This window comes from Stylophora pistillata, chromosome 13, assembly GCF_964205215.1.
Source record: "Stylophora pistillata chromosome 13, jaStyPist1.2, whole genome shotgun sequence".
NCBI classification, from domain to species: Eukaryota; Metazoa; Cnidaria; class Anthozoa; order Scleractinia; family Pocilloporidae; genus Stylophora; species Stylophora pistillata.
Window position 1 is genome coordinate 16078063 of NC_142531.1, and position 19629 is coordinate 16097691.

At 38.3% G+C, this 19629-nt stretch overlaps 1 protein-coding gene and 1 pseudogene across 2 annotated transcripts; one reads left to right on the top strand and one right to left on the bottom strand.

Moving 5' to 3' along the window:
- The first annotated feature begins 1136 nt into the window (after positions 1–1136).
- On the top strand, positions 1137–19537 carry LOC111327631 (uncharacterized). Of its 2 annotated transcripts, none has more exons than XM_088743007.1 (7): positions 1137–1545; positions 2646–2763; positions 3614–3745; positions 4217–4366; positions 5125–5215; positions 6076–6302; positions 18912–19537. In XM_088743007.1, the coding sequence occupies exons 1-7, from the start codon at positions 1204–1206 to the stop codon at positions 18917–18919; spliced, it is 1068 nt and encodes a 355-aa protein (XP_088599133.1). In that variant the 5' UTR covers positions 1137–1203; the 3' UTR covers positions 18920–19537. The 2 variants fall into 2 exon arrangements, with proteins under 2 accessions (XP_088599133.1, XP_022787588.2); XM_022931853.2 differs by having other exon boundaries at positions 3614–3727.
- On the bottom strand, positions 12633–16016 carry LOC148717847 (orexin receptor type 2-like; annotated as a pseudogene).
- Positions 19538–19629: the final 92 nt, after the last annotated feature.

The following is a 19629-nucleotide window of genomic DNA, read 5'->3' on the forward strand; positions in this document are numbered from 1 at the left end:
GACATCGAACGACATTTTCCACGTTTGTATGGTGTCTTACATTAACAGTTTATGTCAGTGTTCTCAACCTCACGCTTACCCTTATGGAGGCAGGGCACAGTCAAAGATAAATCTCTCGAGTATTACCCCGAGTAAGAACACAGGAGGCCAGTCATCTTGCTAGGATGGGTTCCATTTGTAATAGCTTCTTGGCTTTTCGATAAATTCAAGGAGGGGAATAGTTCCATTATTTTTCAAAACCCGCGGTATTCTTTGAAATCTGTCTTTGCTTTATGTGGTGCAAAGGTGTTTCGCAAAGGTGTCTCTTTCGTTACGATTATCAGTTAATCAACTTCGCATTCTTTAATACCTTCAGGGAATTCTCACATCTTGAAATTTTAAGATGCTCGCCAATTCAACTTGTGGGCTGCCTTGTTTAAAAGTTGTACACCCACATTGTGCGAACAGTCAAACAGAACTTTTGTTGAAATGTTTCAAAATGCCGGAGCTGGTGAAAAGAAATTAGGAATCACAACCATGACAAGAGCTGAAATGCCATTGTCAGAGGTCACCCACATACGCATCCTATCTGCTAGTTTATGTTTGTAAATCAAAACACTAGATTGGCAGAACCAACAACTCATTTTAATTCTCATGTGTCCTATGCAAGTTTATTCTAACGTTTAAACCCACGCTAACAATACTGAAGTTGAAATCAGTTTTAAAAACAGAATTGCTGCTTCATTACTACGTTCAGGAAGTTACTTTCCAGAGCTTTTCACCTAAATAATATACCGATCATCCTCAAGAAGTGATATAATCAGGCAAAAACATGTACAGCCTTTCTATTACATAGCTGCATTGTCTCCAACCGTTTACTTTGCCATATTGTCAACTTTCTTTCCAGTAATCAGTGGGGGGTTATGTTACCCGTTGTGGAGAATCGTAAAACCGAGGCACTCGCATTTGGCGAGCACTGGGAAGCATGAAAAGATAACAAATTGAAAGCAATATCGAACATTTTAATTTAAGACAACTTATGTAAATAAAACTTGATTGAATCTTTTGCCATCTCGTTGGAAATTTCTAGGTAAGCAAAAGTAAACACTTTTTAATTAATTTTTCTGCGGTAGGTTTAACAAACAAACTTTCAATTTTTGGATTCAACTCCATCAGTAGATACATCAGTTTTATTGGGTCAGTATTTTTTAATGCTACAAAAAAATGAAGAGGATCAAATCGTATATGACGCTAGTGCTTTCTATTGGTATATACACGTTTTCCTCCGCTCAGACCTTCAGACGAGACGGCCAATATGATGTAAAGTACGCCAATTTTGTGAAGAATCCCTTGCAAAGACTTGACGTCGCTATTCTAGTCGCTATGGGGGTATACAGAGTCCAAGAGTGTATTCATCTCTGTGTCAGTCACCTACACTGTTATTCCGTAAATTTAGCTACAGCTTCAGTTGATGGAAAGCTTGGGTGCGAATTACTGAACACGGACAAGTTCCAAAAACCGAATGATTTGGCTGTCAGCGAGACCTTCGATCATTATAATATTAAGGCAGGTGTCAAGCTATTTTTTTGGGGGGGTAATTTAGCAAAGCGATTTTTTCAGAGAATAATAAATTTTGCCTCCTTACAACCTAAAAAATAGACAAAGAGGACGACCCAGTCAGTTATAATTAACAATTGGTTCATACGTCAGCGTGTGTTTATCGAGATATGAAGCACACGGGAAGTTTGGAGAGCACGAAAGATGCGTAAGAGTTGCTCGAGGCGTAGCCGAGAGCAACTCTAGCTTCTCGAGTGCTCTCCAAACTTCTCAAGTGCTTCATATCTCGATGAACGCACAGCTGACGTATGAACCAACTGTTTTATAACAATTTCAACGCTGTAGTTTATGTATAAAGGGCAGAAATTCCCTCTCCTACGCTTCAATGCGTTGTTTATTTTGTTTCGGAAAAGTATTTCGCTATGCTTCAATGATCTTCTCTGATTGGTCAAAACCTGACAGGTGAATTCAAGCGTGGAAATGAAGTTAGAGTTATGAAACGAGATAAAACCGTTGATTGTTTCCCTTTCTCTGGGTTCTTTCTCGGGAGTTAAAAATTCCATTCCCAAAGGAAAGGTAGGCAGATCTTCATCGGCTTGTTCGCTTGTTGCCATACCTAATTTAACTTTTTTGCGGAAGTTTTTCCCGTTTTTTAATGAAAAATGCTAAAGTCACTCGTGAGAAAAAAATTTTTTTCACGAGGCATTTGTTGCTGACGTCACCAGCGTGCACAATGGAAAATTGAAGCACGCTCGCGCAATTGAATTTGATTGCACGAATTACAAGCTATGTTATAAAGAACTTTGACCATTCTTTGAATTCATGGTCACGCACGACTTGGGGGATTAAGGGCACCTACACTGTACGTTACAGATTCAGATGCGACGTTTCTCGTTGGATTGTGGCTCATTTGCATTAAGTTGATAAATTTTGCTACACAGGACCATCATTGCATAATAAACTACTCCTCCGATTAAGTTAATAATGTAAATTGGCAACCGTATAGACTTTTTTAAGCTGACTCCGATCGTAGGTTTGGCTGTACGATACATCACTCGAGTTTGGGTGGAGTGTCAATTTTCTCTTCTTACGATTTTCGTTTTTAACAGAGCCCCTGCATGAGCAATCCTTGTCAACAAGGAGCTTTATTCTGTCGACCATTATACAGTCAAGACGATTATGAATGTGTTTGCAAACCAGGTTTTACTGGCCGGTATTGTGAAGCGGGTAAGTCTAAAGGAGAAGTATGATTTTGTTGCCATATAACTTTTATCTCCGCCATTGAAAATTGTGTATCAGATTACGACACTAATTGCTATTTATTATTTGAAAAGGTAATGCAACTTCTAAAAAAAGTCTTCAAATGTACTAAAAATTCTATGATGGACTGCGCCATTTTGAAACTTGCTCAGCAACCTGGTCGCTTACCTGTTACGAAACAAAGTCTCACTAAACGGCTAAGAACTGAACCTTAAAACATTCCCGACTCAAGCAATTATTATTTATATTTATTATTATTATTGTTATTATTATTATTGTTATTATTATTATTATTATTATTGATTATTTTCATTACCCTTAGTATTTGTGAAAACTGGAGTAGGAGCTGTTTGGGAAGTGCACATTACTTTTACGTTGCTGAATTGCCGGTTTTCAGCCTGGCGGCATTCACGGTTTGATTTTTTTAAACTTAAAGACAATTTTTATTCCTTGAATCCTTGTAACGTGGTACGAAGCTAATAGATTATTCAATGGAGAAATACAAGATTTGTGAAGTCTGACTTGTAATGACCACATTCCTCTATAATGGTTTTCTCAAGTGCTTCTCTAACCTTGTTACTCACGAGTGAATGCCCAAAACCAAAGGAAATGTACAAAAGACAAACGCAACTACCAAGCAGTTGACCGAAACGATTTCGGTACACAGAATATTTCCGAGTGACTGAGGTCATGTGACCAAAAAACAGGGAACCCAGCTAACACAACTCTTCTTGAAGAGTCTTATTCATAATTATCTCCTAAAGAGAGGATCATTAACCGTGTTCCTAATGACTTCTAAACATACATTTTTACTCAGATATCAACGAGTGCTCCAGTAATCCCTGTTCTAACGGAGGTACTTGCACTGATCAGATTAATGGATACGTCTGTACATGTCCCGTTTGGACAAAAGGAGTGGGCTGTGAGACTGGTAACTACTTAGTACCCGGTATAATTATAATAATAATGTGAAGGTGTAGTCTGATCGTCCGGGTGAGTGTAGTCCTGAGAAGAACTGTTGTCGGTGGCAGTGACTGACGTTTCGACAACCTGTGCGGAAGTCATCATCAGAGTCAAGTGAATGATCATTCACTTGACTCTGATGATGACTTCCGCACAGGTTGTCGAAACGTCAGTCACTGCCACCGACAACAGTCCTTCTCAGGACTACACTCACCCGGACGATCAGACTACACCTTCACATGTTACCCCCGGGTTCAAACCATTTACTGCATATAATAATAATGCTTTATCCCCTCAAGCCGCTTACAGCTGGAGATGAGAAGTTAACCGCATAAAAGATAAAATACACGGTCCATCATATTGCATATTTCATCTGTGTCAATAGATTTTGAAGTATAATGGATTTATTCCTTCTTTCAAAAGCTGCAATTATCTTTCTTCGCTTTGTGTATTTCAGTACGGGTCTTGGATATTCACGTTCGAAGCGAGGGTTGTGAGGATTCAGGAAGAGCAGACCCCTGCGGCCAAGCTTACATCAGGGTGGATGGAACAGATCACTCCCCTCACAGCCGAGGATATAACGTTGTCGTTGTGGACGGAGAAACAGGTCCTACAAACTGATCTGTACTGCTCGAGTAAACTTCTCCTGTTAAATCTCTGGACTCTATCGAGCACTTTTGAGGCAGGCAAAAAAAAAAGACGGCCATTGAAATAAGCCTTTTAAATCTGGCCTCCTTCATGTTCTTCTTCTGGGTGCGAAAAAAATATGAAAGTCTGATAGGAAAGCTATTCCCAGTCACGTAAATGTGCCTCAAAATCCGTTGCACAATGTTTGTGTTTCACAAAAAGTTTCAAACGTCGGCAAAGAATAGGCCATGTCGTTTATTCTGTGGTAATTAATACATTTGCGCTACGTGTCCTCTTTGATAAAGCCTTTCATTTTAGGATCTAATTTGAGATTCTGGCGGATATCCAAAAAAATGTTTTTAAAAAGGTTCAGTTTTAAAATAGTATCAACCTGAAGGGAGGGGTAGAGGCGAGGCTCCATTCGTCCCTATTGTACTTAAGTGTATACCTTCGTTTGACAATCTACCCTCCTCGAAATTGGTGGAAACGTATAATCCCAGAAGGTCTGATCATTAAGGTAAAGTTTAATCTCTTCTCAGACCTTTTATTTCTGATTAGAGCATTGTCCAAAGCTAGAACGAAACAAGAGCTGCGGGTGATTCAAAGAACGCGCTCGCCCTCACGTGATTGACTCCCGCCTTCTGACTAAATCGTAAAAAAAGGGCTTTGGACAAACAAGGGTGTCTTTCGCAAGTCCAAAGTAAGCCTTAGTAAGTCAATCGCTTTCCATTTGTACAGGCGCAGTGATTAGTGCAGGAGGATTTGACACCCATGACGATAGCTCGGCGGGTAATCGACTCAGAGATTACCTTAATGGTCTTCAAGGCCAGTAAGTTCTGTTTAAGTTGCCTTACTATAGTTTCATAATCTTCCACTGCCAATTCGTGAACGAACTGATACTGGTACAGGTGTGTTGTACCTTTGAAAACGGTTCCACTGAGTTAAGTGTCAAATCATCTCTGAATATGTTGAGATACTTTTTCTGACATTCATCATGATTAAAACAATAAACGGCATTTCTCTTCTTTCAAAAATTACCTATCAATGCTCCAGAACCGTTCTGAATTTCTCAATGTAGCACTTAGAAGTGAGAGTACAAGGTCCGAAGTCTCAGTATTGGTTAAATTAAGAGCACGTACTACGCCTGAAGAAGGAGCCATATCATTTCGTTTTGTTTTGTTTTGTTTTGTTTTGTTTTGTTTATTTTCCACAATTAATATTGACTTGCAAAGGTATGTTATGCGGTCCCATATTTTAACTACATTGTAATTAGCATTAATTCTTGTTTAGACTTTGTTAGCTCAATGCCATTTTCTCTTCAAAAATAATTTTACTCCACCAAAAGCACGGATCAATATTTATCGTTCAGGGGGAGGGGTTGCTGGGGAATTTTGGTTTTGTCCGGATAAAATTGATTTGATACCTGATAAGACTACAATATTTTTTTTATGGCCCCACTCGGTGGCTGTTTATTGGCAGTCAATTCTCCATAACCCCCCTTTATACTCTATTGGCGACCACTATTCCCCCTCTGTTTCCCCTGAAAACCATGTGATCCCTAATAATCCTCCACTCCACCCCCACCCCACCCCACCCCACCCCACCCCACCTCCATCCCCTGTGATAAATAATGACTGGTCGCTCATTAGCTCTCACAGGTATTGATATCTTTTTTTTTTCCGCTGACAGTAAAATCGTGTTAGTCGCTGTTCAAGATGAAGCCTCAAAACACATGTCACCAGCGATTGATGCTATCAGGAGATTGGGCGCTACTGATCCTGTACAGCCGGATGAAAGGGGATCTTTTTCTCTCGCTGGATACGCAGGAGTAAACAAACCCCAATGGATTACTCAGAGACGGGCGAACAGAGGACAGGGACCGAGTGAGATTTTTTCGAAAATTTCGTTATCGGCAGGTGCGTTTAGGTGTACGTTTTATCTATTGTCAGTATTAAGTATGAGTCAAGAGATTATAAACTGTTTATAATCTTTTGGAGTGAGTTCATGAGCGCACTAGGTAGGCTTGCCACAATAATCAAGATGATGTTATGCTAACGCTCGAAACGTCAGCTTTAGAAAAACTTGTTACGCTGGCAATCTACATTGATCAACTCAGTTGATAAGAGCCAAACTGTCTTATAACATTCCCCTCCGACGCAGCACCCCAGTTTCTTTTAAAAAATTAACTCCTTCATCAAAGAAACATTGCCAGTTTAAAGGGTGTGTTTAAATGCACGTTTTATCTCCAGATCTTAAGAGTGAGTCCATAAGCGCACCAGTTACGCGGGCTACATACCATCTCATTGATGCCAATGAAACTTCGTAAAGATAAAGTTTCGAGCGCTAGCCCTTTTTTCTGACGAAAGGCTAACGCTCGAAGCGTGAGTATCAAAAACTCTTCGCAGTGGCAAATTCACATTATCAATTCAGTCGATAAAACCAAATGATTTATTTGTATCCCCCACCGACGAAGCACCGCGGTTTCTCTAGAAACTTACTTCTTCATCAATGAATCATTGCCAGTTTAAAGTGACTACTCCAAAACTGCGGTAAATGTATGAAGCCCTTCCTATGACCGTATTTAAGGTAGCTGAAAACAGTTTTACTTCAGACATACTCAGACTTACACTGTAAAGTGCTATCGTTCGTAACTCTGATTGGACGAACGACGTATTTTCACAGTTGTTCGCTTTCCAATATTTAAAAAAATCTCAGTATGTATGAAATAAAACAATGTACCATGGAAAATGTTCGGACGATTCTTACTCAAAAATACGAAGGAGTGAGCGTAGGGAAAGAGCGGGTTTTCTGATGCATCGCAAAGTGTATTTAAAAATCGTTCAAGCACTTTCTCATCGTGTCTGGTGGGGCGATGATCTTGCATGAGCATATGGATTACACAGAATACTTAAAGGCGCAGATATGTCACTACTAGCTAACGTACGAAAGAATGACTGTAAATATATAATTTCCATGTATTTGAATTGCAAATAATTAATAAATAATAATTAATAAATGAAGATGAGAGTGATCTTCGCAGGAATGAACATTACTTAGTGAAATTAACGCTCGAAAGAAATTCAGGTTCGTACGGGAGTTGAACCCACCGGTGCAGAGCCCTACCAACCGAGCTACTACAAAAAACACAGAAGGTGTTTGGTTATCAATTTGCAATGATCATATCCTCCCTAAACCCTATTTAGATAGAGAGTGTTTGGATGAGTGGGTGATAGTTTCTCATGGCGTAACCAGAGGGAACTCGGTCAATCTTCTTGAGAGCTCTTCAAACTTCGAAGGTACTTTCCATCTTGATGAAAGCACGGCCAAAACTCGAGACAACCATTTTGAAAGCGGTAGTTTAATGTTTCATTAGGAGATGTTCTCTCTGCCACGATTCGGTACACGCACACGGACTCTCCATTATCGAGGCATGCACAGTGGCAATGAGAATCTGAAGCACTCTTTCGTAGGTATGCAACATTGCACGAATTTACTAGTAAATTATAGGATGGTTTAAATCACGGGTAACCTAAAACTGCTTTACCAGTGCATCTGTAACCGATTTTAAATTTTTTTTCTGCGGCGAAATAAACACACACGTTTGTTTAATGGTAATTTATCGAGGATCGAAACGCGCCAATCACAGCTGTAGAATACCAGCCAATCACAACGGAACATCCTCCTTTCTAGGAAGACACGAAATCAGTCGACCTTATCGCCTGATGAAGACTAACAGTGTACAGTCAAAACGTCACGATCCTCATCATAAGTGAATATATCGTGAGACAAACGACAGTACATTATTGTTGTCGTACTTTATCACGATGAATAATCACAACCTTTTTTACGAAGACTGCAGATATGTTTGCTGAGTTTCTACGTTTTGTGTCGGAATGATGCAGCGTGGTTTCTGTCTCTTGTCTTGAAGACATTTTCTGTAAGTCCGATGCACGTTTCAGTAGTGCTGTTGTCCTTACGTGTTACGGTGGCATGGCAGATAACTGAAGATTGGAGGCAGTTCCGATGAGTGGGCTTGGGTCCTTTTGTCGGCAGTTGCAAGTATTGTTGTCTTTTGTGTTGGTGTTACCCGTGGTGTCATCGATTTGTTCGGTTAAATTTAAAATGCACTTGTTGAAAGAAAGAAAAAAAAAACAAGAAATAAGAAAAATCAGAGGAACTAAAACAGCTTAGGTTGCGATATATCGACGTTTTAAATGCGAGTACAGCCGTCATTTTATTGAAATCCTGGACAATTTTTTTATTTCCAAGTAAAACCGTTTTCTCCATTAAATTCTCGGCTTTTAATTCATAAATAATTTGCTTAACTAGAGTACAGATTAAGTAAAGACTGGTAGTTTCGAAAGAAACTGTTAGGGGCTGCGTCGGTGGGAGTAACGAAATAATTTGGATATATCAACAAAGTAGAAATGGTAAATTGGCCACTGAAACGATTACAAAAGCTGATGTTTCGAGCGTTAGCCCTTCGTCGGAACGAATAGAGGAATAGTGGGTTGTGTGTGCTTTTAAAGGCAGAAAATGGAACTACGTGATTGGTGGGAACAAGGCAACGGGAAAAAACAAAAATAAATTAGTGGAATGAAAAGCGTTCGTTGATCCCTGTGGGATTTAGACTGTCGGTTTGAAAGATGAGCTTTTGTTCAAGATTTTTTACGGCTTTCCGTGCCACCTAAGTGTAAGGAAAGACCGCAGATTGCCATATGTTGCTTAGAATAATTAGGTAAATACAGATGAAGTATTTTATGGAGTTGAGCGAGCCTTAATTATTTAAGTTCCATTGTGATTGAGGAAAAGCAAAGGAACTGAAGGAAGACTATGCACACTGAGACTTAAATTGGACTGTAATTGGATTAGCTCTGGGAGAAACAGAAAGATTCCTAAGGCCGGCATTTACGAAAATTTGCAATGAAAATGAAACATATGTTCCTACAGCAAAGTTTGACACAGCTAGGAAATGAGAAAATTAGCTAAGTTATGAATACTACGAGGGACAATAATAGCGCTGTCTGAATAGAAGGATAATATCTAATCATAACAGATACTGAGTAGCAGCCAGCATAATGCGAAAGTTAACACGGTGGCAGTGACATCTTTAGAACGTTGCACTCTCTTTTTGCGCGTAGTTTTCTTGTTTTGACTCAAGATTCGCCTGGAATCTTCTCGATTTTACGAAATGGCGAGGTAAAGCATGGCGTTTAGAAGGAGAGGAGTGTACCAGAATCCAACACAGTTTAGTTTTGGAAGGGCGAGTACTCTCCAAATGCGTCACTCCGGTGCAGCTTATATCTAAACCCTTCTGGGCTGGTTTCTGCACAAGTCTAGGGGAAAACAAATCTAAACATGAGACAAGCATGGCGATAATCCAAGTGGCGTAAGGAAAGAACCGGCATAGCTTTGGACTCATTGTTTGAGAAAGAAAGCGAAGATCTACAGCTCTATTAAAACCAGGCTTTAAAGACACTACAGCGAGATGTCTACAAAGAAAGGACTCAACTTACACAGCACTCGTCCAAGAGGACCGCTGATCAGCCGAGAGCTACTCTACATCTCTGCTAGCTGCCCGAGAAACAGGAAAATCCGATAAAACTGATCGGACATGGCCATGTTTACAATGAACATGTTGATTCGCTTTTTCAGAGTTTTTGTCTTGTAGACAACTATTCCAAAATATCAAACAATAGATAAATGTTTTGGCAATTCTTTCATCTTTCGGATTGACTGTGCAGCTCAAATTGAGCTGTGTTCCATTGTTCGCCGCAGTTACGTTGGCCGCCATTCTTGGAACTGAGAGATCTGTTTCTGTTTTAGCCAGCAATTCTCTTACTCTGAAATCTACCTTATCTTTAAATCGATGAAAAAAAGTATACACATTTGCTAAAAAATTGTTTATTCCAGCATCTCAATAACTTTTCATTTTGTTCTTAGCAATCCTTTTGGGTTGAGTGAAATGGTCTCATACTCTTCTTGGTTTTGCCTGTGAGACCTGACTAAATGCTTCGTGACAAAAATTCTATTGAGTTTTGAACTGCTGCTTTTCCATTAGATGGAAGTAGAACATTTACTTAATTTTTATACATTTTGGAAATGCAAGGGAATTCCTATTTCCATTCCCTTTTCCTTTCCTTTGAAACGATAGAACAACAGGGAAGTTTTTTTTTCCCTTCGGTGCTTAGCCATAAACAGTTTGGTACAGCTTTTACCTTGTTCTAAAATGAAACCATAACTATTCCCTAAAGTAAAATCGAGAACTAAATCGTTAATAACAACATTAACACGCCAGCTGTTGTCCTTAATAACCCCGGCATCACAACGGCTTAGCTTTTGAGTGAATTGGTACCATTTCTAATGACTTGTTGCTATATATTTAAATTTCCTTCATTATTCCTTCTATGATAGGCTTATCTAAGATTTAGTTCTCCATTCGCATGCAGCATGATCCCAAGCCATTTTGAAATAACTGCGGTTTATGTGAGAAAAAAAAAAACATGTGACCATCAAGTATTAGAAAGTTTTAGGTGGGACTGAGCGGCTATTTGTCTAAACGGCAATATGCTTTAGAAGTTGATTTCGATCATTCTAAAATGGCTTTTTACTTAATTGCTTTTGTGCATTGGTGTCTATCATAAGCCTTTTTCTTATAACGAATGTAAACTAATTGACTTTGACCAAAGTTCGAACAAATTGCACCATCAGTTCTTTGTGATTGCTGCGGCTATAAGAACAATTCGTGGTCAGTTTTTCATTAAACCCTTGCACTTAAAATAATATTTCAAAAGAGATTTAGTCATACTTCGTCATGAAAAAACTCACAAGACTTTTTTTAATTACTATGCGAATATACAGCTAACCTAACACTCTCGAAAAGGAATTTTCTATGATATTCCAGAATTTTTTTGAAGTTCTGAGCCCAAAAGGGTTAAATTTGGACCAAATGGGCTGAGAAATTACACATACTTTATTAGAAGTTACTCCAGAACAGCACCCCAAAGCAATATTTTGACACAATAAAGATGATGTAATGTAATCTTTATTTAAACACGATCAATTCATCGGCCCATAAAAATACATATCACATACGCTAAGATATTTAAAATTAAAACTACATACTATAACACTAGCTGTTTTCCGTGAATGCCGTGCGTTAGACTTAAAGAATGTCATTGATCTTACGTTTAAATAACCCCAGAGACTCTGTGTTCCTTATATCGCGTGGTAGACTGTTCTATAATGTGGCGCCATTGTAGCTAAAGCTTTTTCTGTAATAATTAGTGCGCGGTAGTGGAACATTGAGCTTATTTTCAGAGTCCCTGAGGTCATAAGCAGAGTCACGCCACGTAAACTTTGAATATAGATACCTTGGAGTTAGCCCGTGCAGCCATCTAAACATCATGGTGGCTTTATGGATTTCCTGCTGGCGCGCAAGATTTTTCCACCCCAAAAACTCGAGTAGCTCAGTTGCATCAGCATCATAGTTAGAGAATGTCAACACACGGGCTGCTCTATTCTGCAATTTCTGCAGTTTCTCTCGTAGCATTTTCCCACAGGTACCCCAAATTAAACAATGTCACGGTAATCAAAGTGAGATTTTACTAAAGCTTGGTAAATGAGATGTAAGGTTGATCCTGGGATCATGTGCTTAATTCGCTTTAGGGCCGCGAGACCAGAAGCGATCTTTTTCGTTAGTTTTTCTATGTGACTATGCCAATCGAGTTTATCGTCTACTATTACACCAAGCGATTTTGTAGCTGTAACCTGGCTCACTTGAGTATTGTTCGTTCTAATTGTTGGTGAAGCTGTGAGAGTATTCAGTCTCTGCCTCGACCCTATTAGCATGTTTACGGTTTTAGTCATGTTCAACGTGAGTTTGTTCGCTTGTAGCCAGTTGAAGACATTTCTAGGTCTTCATTTATACAAAACTGAACGTCCTCAAGATTGCTTCCGGCATATGTGAGGTGCGTGTCATCGGCATACATTCTCGGTTTACAATTTGATAAGCAATTTGGAAGATCGTTGATATATAATAAGAACAATAATGGACCGAGGATGCTCCCTTGAGGGACGCCGCAAGTCAATGAGTAGCTATTGGATAGCGACCCGTTCACAGAGCATTTGTGTATTCGATCGGTTTTCCAAATATGACTGAAACCATCTGAAAGATTTGCCATGTATGCCATAATAGTTTAGTTTCGATAGAAGGATCTGATGATCAACAGTGTCAAAACGATTTTCTCGTTATCAATATTATATGCCCAAGAATCTGTCACTTCCAACAAAGCTGTTACAGTTGAATGATTAGCACGAAACCCCGATTGGTTTTGACATAGAATATCGTGCTCTTCCAAATAGGCATATAACTGTTCATAAAGTATCCTTTCAAACACCGTCGCCATTATTGGAATCACCGATATTGGGTGGTAATCGTTAGCATCACCGCGGTCACCCTGTTTATAATTTCCTCTAAATTTCCTTTAAATAATTTCCTTTAAATTTCCTGTTGATGATTTCCTCTAAAGAATTCAACAAAAGCAACGCTTTATTTTTATACTAGATAATCGTTGAGTTATGGTACATAATCTTTAAAATCATTTGAACTAAATCTAGCCATACCATAAGTTTTCAAACGTGATGAGGATATTTTATAAGGTTTGGATCCATTAATGACATACCGAGGGGAAATATCCATTTATCCTCTAGTAAAGACCTATAGACCTATCAGTATTTTTAAGGACTGTGCTTTGCATAATAATGTTTAACTGAGGTAATTTTGATTACATTGCTTTTACCTGTCATCGTTAGAGTACTTAATTCTATCGCTCTTTATCTAAACTTGCAAGAAAACATGAATACTATGCTGTCCCTGGGTTGACTCTGGTGCACGTGGGACAGTACCTCATGAGGTTTTTAAGACCTTGACGATAATTTCCCCAAAAAAAGCAGATGCAAGGGTTTATAGCACAGTTCAAACGAGCCAGAGAAGAAGAAATGGCTGCAAAATGTCGGAAGCCACAAGACGAGGCCATAGTGCTGTCTGGTGGATAGAGGAACAAGAACCATCAAATAGTGGCGAGCAGCCAGCAAACTACGAAAGTCAACATGATGAAAATTGACATCTTTAGCAAATTTCTCTCTCTGCTTAAACGTTGCGCTCCTATCTTGGCTGACCCCTCGCCTGGAATATTCTGGGATTTTAATTTTAAAAAAACTATAAGATAAATTATGGCAATCAAACTAAAGGTATATGAAAGAATAGTGCAAGGATTGGCACTAAGTAATTTTGGAAACTCGAGGACACCTCAATCGGTTCATTCCACTTGCCTTCGCAAACCAGCCCTTTATACTCATCAAATTTAAGGGCCAACAGTTCGGGGATATGAACAGCCATGGCAATGATCCAAGTGGTGAGAGTAAAGAATTTGCAGTGCTTGCAATTGATAAGTTGAGAACGGAGGGGAAATACTACTGCTCCAAATCGACCAACGGCTATCAAAACTAGGCTCTGGACAGATACAAGCCTAGATACTTTCACCAAGAAGGATATTACCTTACATAAGGACTAAAAAAAATTAAAAATGTTATTATTTAAGGAAAAAAAAGAAATAAATACAAAAGTGAAAGAAATACCCACCCGAATGTAGCAAAACTAATCGAGTCGGGTGGTTGCAGATAATATTAGAATATATCAAGGTTGGAAATAAAAATTACAAGGAGATTACAATATTGCTAATTTAGAGAAGTGAAATTGATTCAAACAAGTATATGATTATGAGTAACAACAAAGCAAATAAAGTAAATTAAAGTATGAATAGTTTACAGTTGGTTATTGATATGGAAGGTGCTACTTTAGTTCCATGAGTCCAGCAGTCATTTTAGCAACAATCGTTTTTTAGAGTCATGATTGTTTTCATTGTTGAGTAATTTTAACAAAAGTGTATGGACTTTTTTGCTAAAAGACCGTTTAGGCAATGAGCGCAAGCTACACGGGAGATTATTCCATACTCTAGGATCAAGTTTTGAAAATGAAAAGAGTTGTTGGTTAAGCCTTGATTTGTTGAAATAATAGTTGCCAGCATTAGAAAATCTCGTATTGTATGTGTGAATTTTATGAGATTGAGTAAAGAGAGCTGATCGATAATTTAGAGAGTGTAATGCCAGATGATACATCATGCATTTGGGCAGCCACAGTTTTAAGGTACAACATGCATGTTAACCGGTAAAATATTTGCAGAAATAATTAGTAGTATAGTATGAGCTCTATATTCCATACCATAAATTATCGAAGAACACGCTTTTTTAAAAGACTGAAGGATTTTGTTCATACGAGTTTCAGCAGCTTGCCCCAAGTAACTATGCCATAGTGTATATAGGGAGATATCAGAGAATAATAGAATTTGAGGAGTGTGTCAGACGGGACAAAACGTGTGATGTTGGCGATGACACCTACAGTTTTACTTATTTTGCAAACTATGTAATTAATATGATGTTTCCAACTTAGAGTACTATCAATAAGGACTCCCAAGTACTTCATGTATTCCTTATGTTCCATGGAAGTGATAGTGTTAGTATTACGTATGATGTACGATCCTCGCAGTAGAGAGCGCTATTTATGTAATAGCGAAAATCAGACCTGAAAAAAATCAGGCCTGTACGGGATTCGATCCACTGACCTCTGCGATACTAGTGCAGCGCTCTACCAATTGAGCTAACAAGCCAACTGGGAGCAGGCCGTTAAGTTGACTCGTAATAAACCCGTGATGATAAATCAGATACAACGAATATATGAAGTTCATATATTTTGAACCCAGTTCATTTGGTAGAGCGCTGCACTAGTATCGCAGAGGTCAGTGGTTCGAATCCCGTACAGGCCTGATTTTTTTCAGGTCTGATTTTCGCTATTACATAAATAGCGCTCTCTACTGTGAGGATCGTGCATCATATGTATCTAATGCCGCAGTTCTAAATATATGAACTTCAGTATTAGTATTGTTATCAATTATTTTTAAGACAATAGTTGCTTTTGTGAGGGGTGGAAGATTACATAATTAGATTTCTTAGTATTCAAAGTAAATTTGTTAGCATTTAGCCAGTCAGTAACGTTTTTCAGCTCATTATTAACAACAGTCTCAAGAGATTTCAGACTTTTATCAGCATAAATTAAATTGATATCGTCAGAAAATTAAAGAGATGAAAATCAAAGATTTCAGAGCAATTGGGGATATCGTTTATATAGATTAGAAGGAGAAGTGGACCGAGAACAGATCCTTGTGGCACACCAAAAGAAATTTTCCTTTTCTTTGAGATATTAGGGTAAATTTGAGTGGATTGAAAACGCACTTATATGCCACGTGCATGCCAATGTTTATGAAAGACACAACAACTGGAAGCTGGAAAATAGAAAGCAGCATATCTGACATACCCAGGTTTAGGATAAAAAAGTTGATTGTTTTTCGCATAGATTTCGTCCTCGTGAAAATGATTCCAATGAGGATATTTCCAATCAGGGACACTACAAAAATCGAACAATAAACTACGGATATTCCAATTTTTGTAGCTGTATTGCTGAAGCAGCTCAATCTTTGTGTTCCATTCATTGCTGCAGTCAAGTTTGTCGACATCTTTGAAACTGAAAAGGCAGCGTCTACAGCTAGTAGTTTATCTGACTTTACATTTGCGGCTTCTTTTACACTTTTTATTAAATGAAACAAACCTGATCATTATCTTCTTTTTTAGTAAAATTGCTAAATGCAAAATCGCAATGAATAAAAACGATTGCCACTCAAATTCTCCCCTTGCCATAATTAAGTTGCAGTCAATGAGTAAACTTTTGCTTCATAGGCATGCGCAGGTGTTTTGATATCTTTTTGAATAGGCGGCTGCTGATGGTGTATTAAGTTGCTGTGACCGTAAAAATGGCCTTGAGGGGAGACACAGAGCGAGAGTCTGCTTGCAGACCACAAACAGCTGAGAGAGTGCGACTCCGCCGATAACCAGTTTTCTTGGTGGAACTCTTGTTTTAGCTGTGTTAATCGTTTGAAAAGATGAAAAATCTTGGAGAAAATTGATCAATATCATGTCCAGAAGATATAGATTCAGAGGTTGATTTGTCCTCTCGTGATTACTTAATCCTTTATATTTCTACCGTAAGTGCATTTACATGAGACAAGAAATATAAGTGATAGAAACCGACGTTTCGGTGCATCTTGCGCCATTATCATGGTTATATAATTGATGATAAAATGCGGTTTGTGAAGAAGCTAAGTTGAAGCTAATATTCATCCCCATAAGACAAGATTATCTTCAAGAGGCGACTATTTTGTTAGATCTTTGTAGAAAGTTCAAGATTAGATATAAAAAAAGGGCATTTTCAAGAAATGGTGTTAGAATCTGGAATAGCTTGTCTTGAATTGTGAAGTGCGCCGGCTATCAAAATACAATTTTGAGAGTAAAATTCATGATTTCCTCCTCCAGAGACTCGTAAAATATGACGATTATATTGAATTGTCTACTTTAATAGCACAACTATAAGACCCCAGCTTGTTCTGTTTTCTTGCCGTATCTTAAATATATTAATGTAGTTGTAATTTGTCTAGAATTTTGAATCTCTTGCTCTGTAAATCTTTTTATTTCATAATATACGTATTAAACACTGCCCGCCTCGACTAGCCTTTGCTGACTGCGGGCAGTGCATATTTTTTGTAATATTTTAGTATGTAAATATATCATTAAACTGTTAAACTGTGTTTGCATAAAAGAGTGCCAAGCTAATTACATGAATACTTTAGCATGAAGAGAATCCGACTGTACGTTTAATCCTGGTTTAAGATCTTGAATACACAGCATTTCATTAACAAGGCAGTCAAACTTGTTGGTGTATTTCTTGATAACATTGAAGCGTTCTAGGAAATTGTTCGGAGTAGCAGTGTTATCGAAGAACACACTTTTTTAAAAGAAGGATTTTGTTCATACGAGTTTCAGCGGCTTGCCCCAAGTAACTATGCCATAGTGTATATAGGGAGATATCAGAGAATAATAGAATTTGAGGAGTGTGTCAGACGGGACAAAACGTGTGATGTTGGCGATGACACCTACAGTTTTACTTATTTTGCAAACTATGTAATTAATATGATGTTTCCAACTTAGAGTACTATCAATAAGGACTCCCAAGTACTTCATGTATTCCTTATGTTCCATGGAAGTGATAGTGTTAGTATTACGTATGATGTACGATCCTCGCAGTAGAGAGCGCTATTTATGTAATAGCGAAAATCAGACCTGAAAAAAATCTAGGAAATTGTTCGGAGCAGCAGTGTTATGTTCCTTGGAATAACGCCTGTAAATAGATGACGTCTTTTGACGGTGTCCCTCGACGGGCATGTGAAGGTGGCCCTTTGTGTACCCGACATAACCTGCATCGCACAGGTCACAAAGTATTCATTCTTGCTAAAGTATTCATTTACTTAGCTTGGCACTCTTTCATGCAAATTCGCTTTAACTTAGCCTCTTCACAAACCGCATTTTATCACTAATTATGGAACCTTGATAATGGCGTAAGATGCATCGAAACGTCGGTTTCTATCACTTATATTTCTTGTCTCATGTATTTCCAAATTGTTTCTTGTAAGTGCATTTGTAATTTTTTTCTAGTAACTAGCTTTACGTTTTGTGCGTCAGCATTCGAATTTCTTTGATGTTTTACAGGCTATGTCCATATTGCCTACATATAAGCTTACGACCATGAACATTTGTTGTAAATCGTCATTATTTCTTATCTGCTTTCGGAACACTCCGTTGGTGATTGTTCTTCAGTAGGACTTTATCTCCAACGAAACTCTTCTCTTCGTCTTAGAAGAGATTCTCAGAAATTCCCAGTATTTTGGCAATGAATTTCTTCATTTTGCAAGAATTCTTCTTAATCTTCCGCTGTCAAGGATAACTTTTTCGGCTGATGCAGTTCACAGTTCATGGGTATCAAACGCTTTCTCTTGATACCGTTGGCAAGCTAAGCAGAACGCAGCACACATTGCATAATAATCAGAAAGGTTTTTCAGATGAGCAGGCATCTTTTGCACTCAACATGAACAAATTTTAAATTAAGCATAATTTGAATATTAAATAGGACGTCTTTTAATTTATAAATAATCACACAACGTAATAATCTAATAATCACACGACGTAATAAATTAAAGTGAGCCGTTTGCTTACTAAGAAGAACATACTTCTTCATTGGTCATATATAATTTTAAGTAAGAACAATTTACCTAGCCATGGATCGTACCTTTTTCAATCACACCACTGTCTATACAACTTTGAATAGGAGAGTTATTTAGAGTAAGTTATGTTTTAGCTAGCTTAGTTAGAGTCTTGTAGGTAAATCGAGGACAAAAAACTTTGGTTTAGGACATATTTAAGGTTGGATAGGAGAGGAAGATTTCCTAAAGGCATTTTTGTCCACTTACCCCATCACAGTAAGCCTGGACAGTTTCAAATAAACCGTTCTCATTTTATTTTAGGAAACTGAACTGAAACGGCGGCCATCCTTCAAACAGTTCCCAACTACGTCAACTAAAAGGCAATTGTCTACACGCTCATTGTGGTTGAAAGTTATCATTGTATGGCGTCAACTGGGTAAGAACGAGTGACGAGGCATGGAGGAATAGAGTTACCGGAGACCAATCGCAGTATTTGAACTTTATATAATACGCTCGCTAAAAAACGTCGTCTATGGATTTAATTGACGAAGATCCCGAACGCTACATAGAGCTCGAAATTTTCGCTTTGTTAGGTAAAATTAATGTAACAAACGCAACCTATTTGTGCAAGGAAACATAAAAGATATGATACAAGAAAACCCCTTTCGCAGAAACAAACAATGACCCTTTATGCAAAAAAAAGAAAACAAAAAAACAAAGAAAACAAAAAAAAACTGGGAGGGACCGAGATGAAAGCATACATTGAGACTGTTCAAAGACTGCATATTGCCAAGTACACAGGAACGTATTCTGTACTAGAGATCAAAGGAGCCTGTGGACTCGAATTCCGCCGTCTTCTCAGATCCGGTCTTCGATCTTACCGAGTAAAAGGAAATTCGTTCGGAAGAGATTGGAGCAAAAGGGGGGGAAGGGTAAGGAAGGAAGTACTGAGCGCGGGCTCGTTTTCCGAGCATCTGTTAGTAATCAAGCCCAAAGAAATTGTAACTCGCAAAAAATCAACGAAACTATTCACACAAAG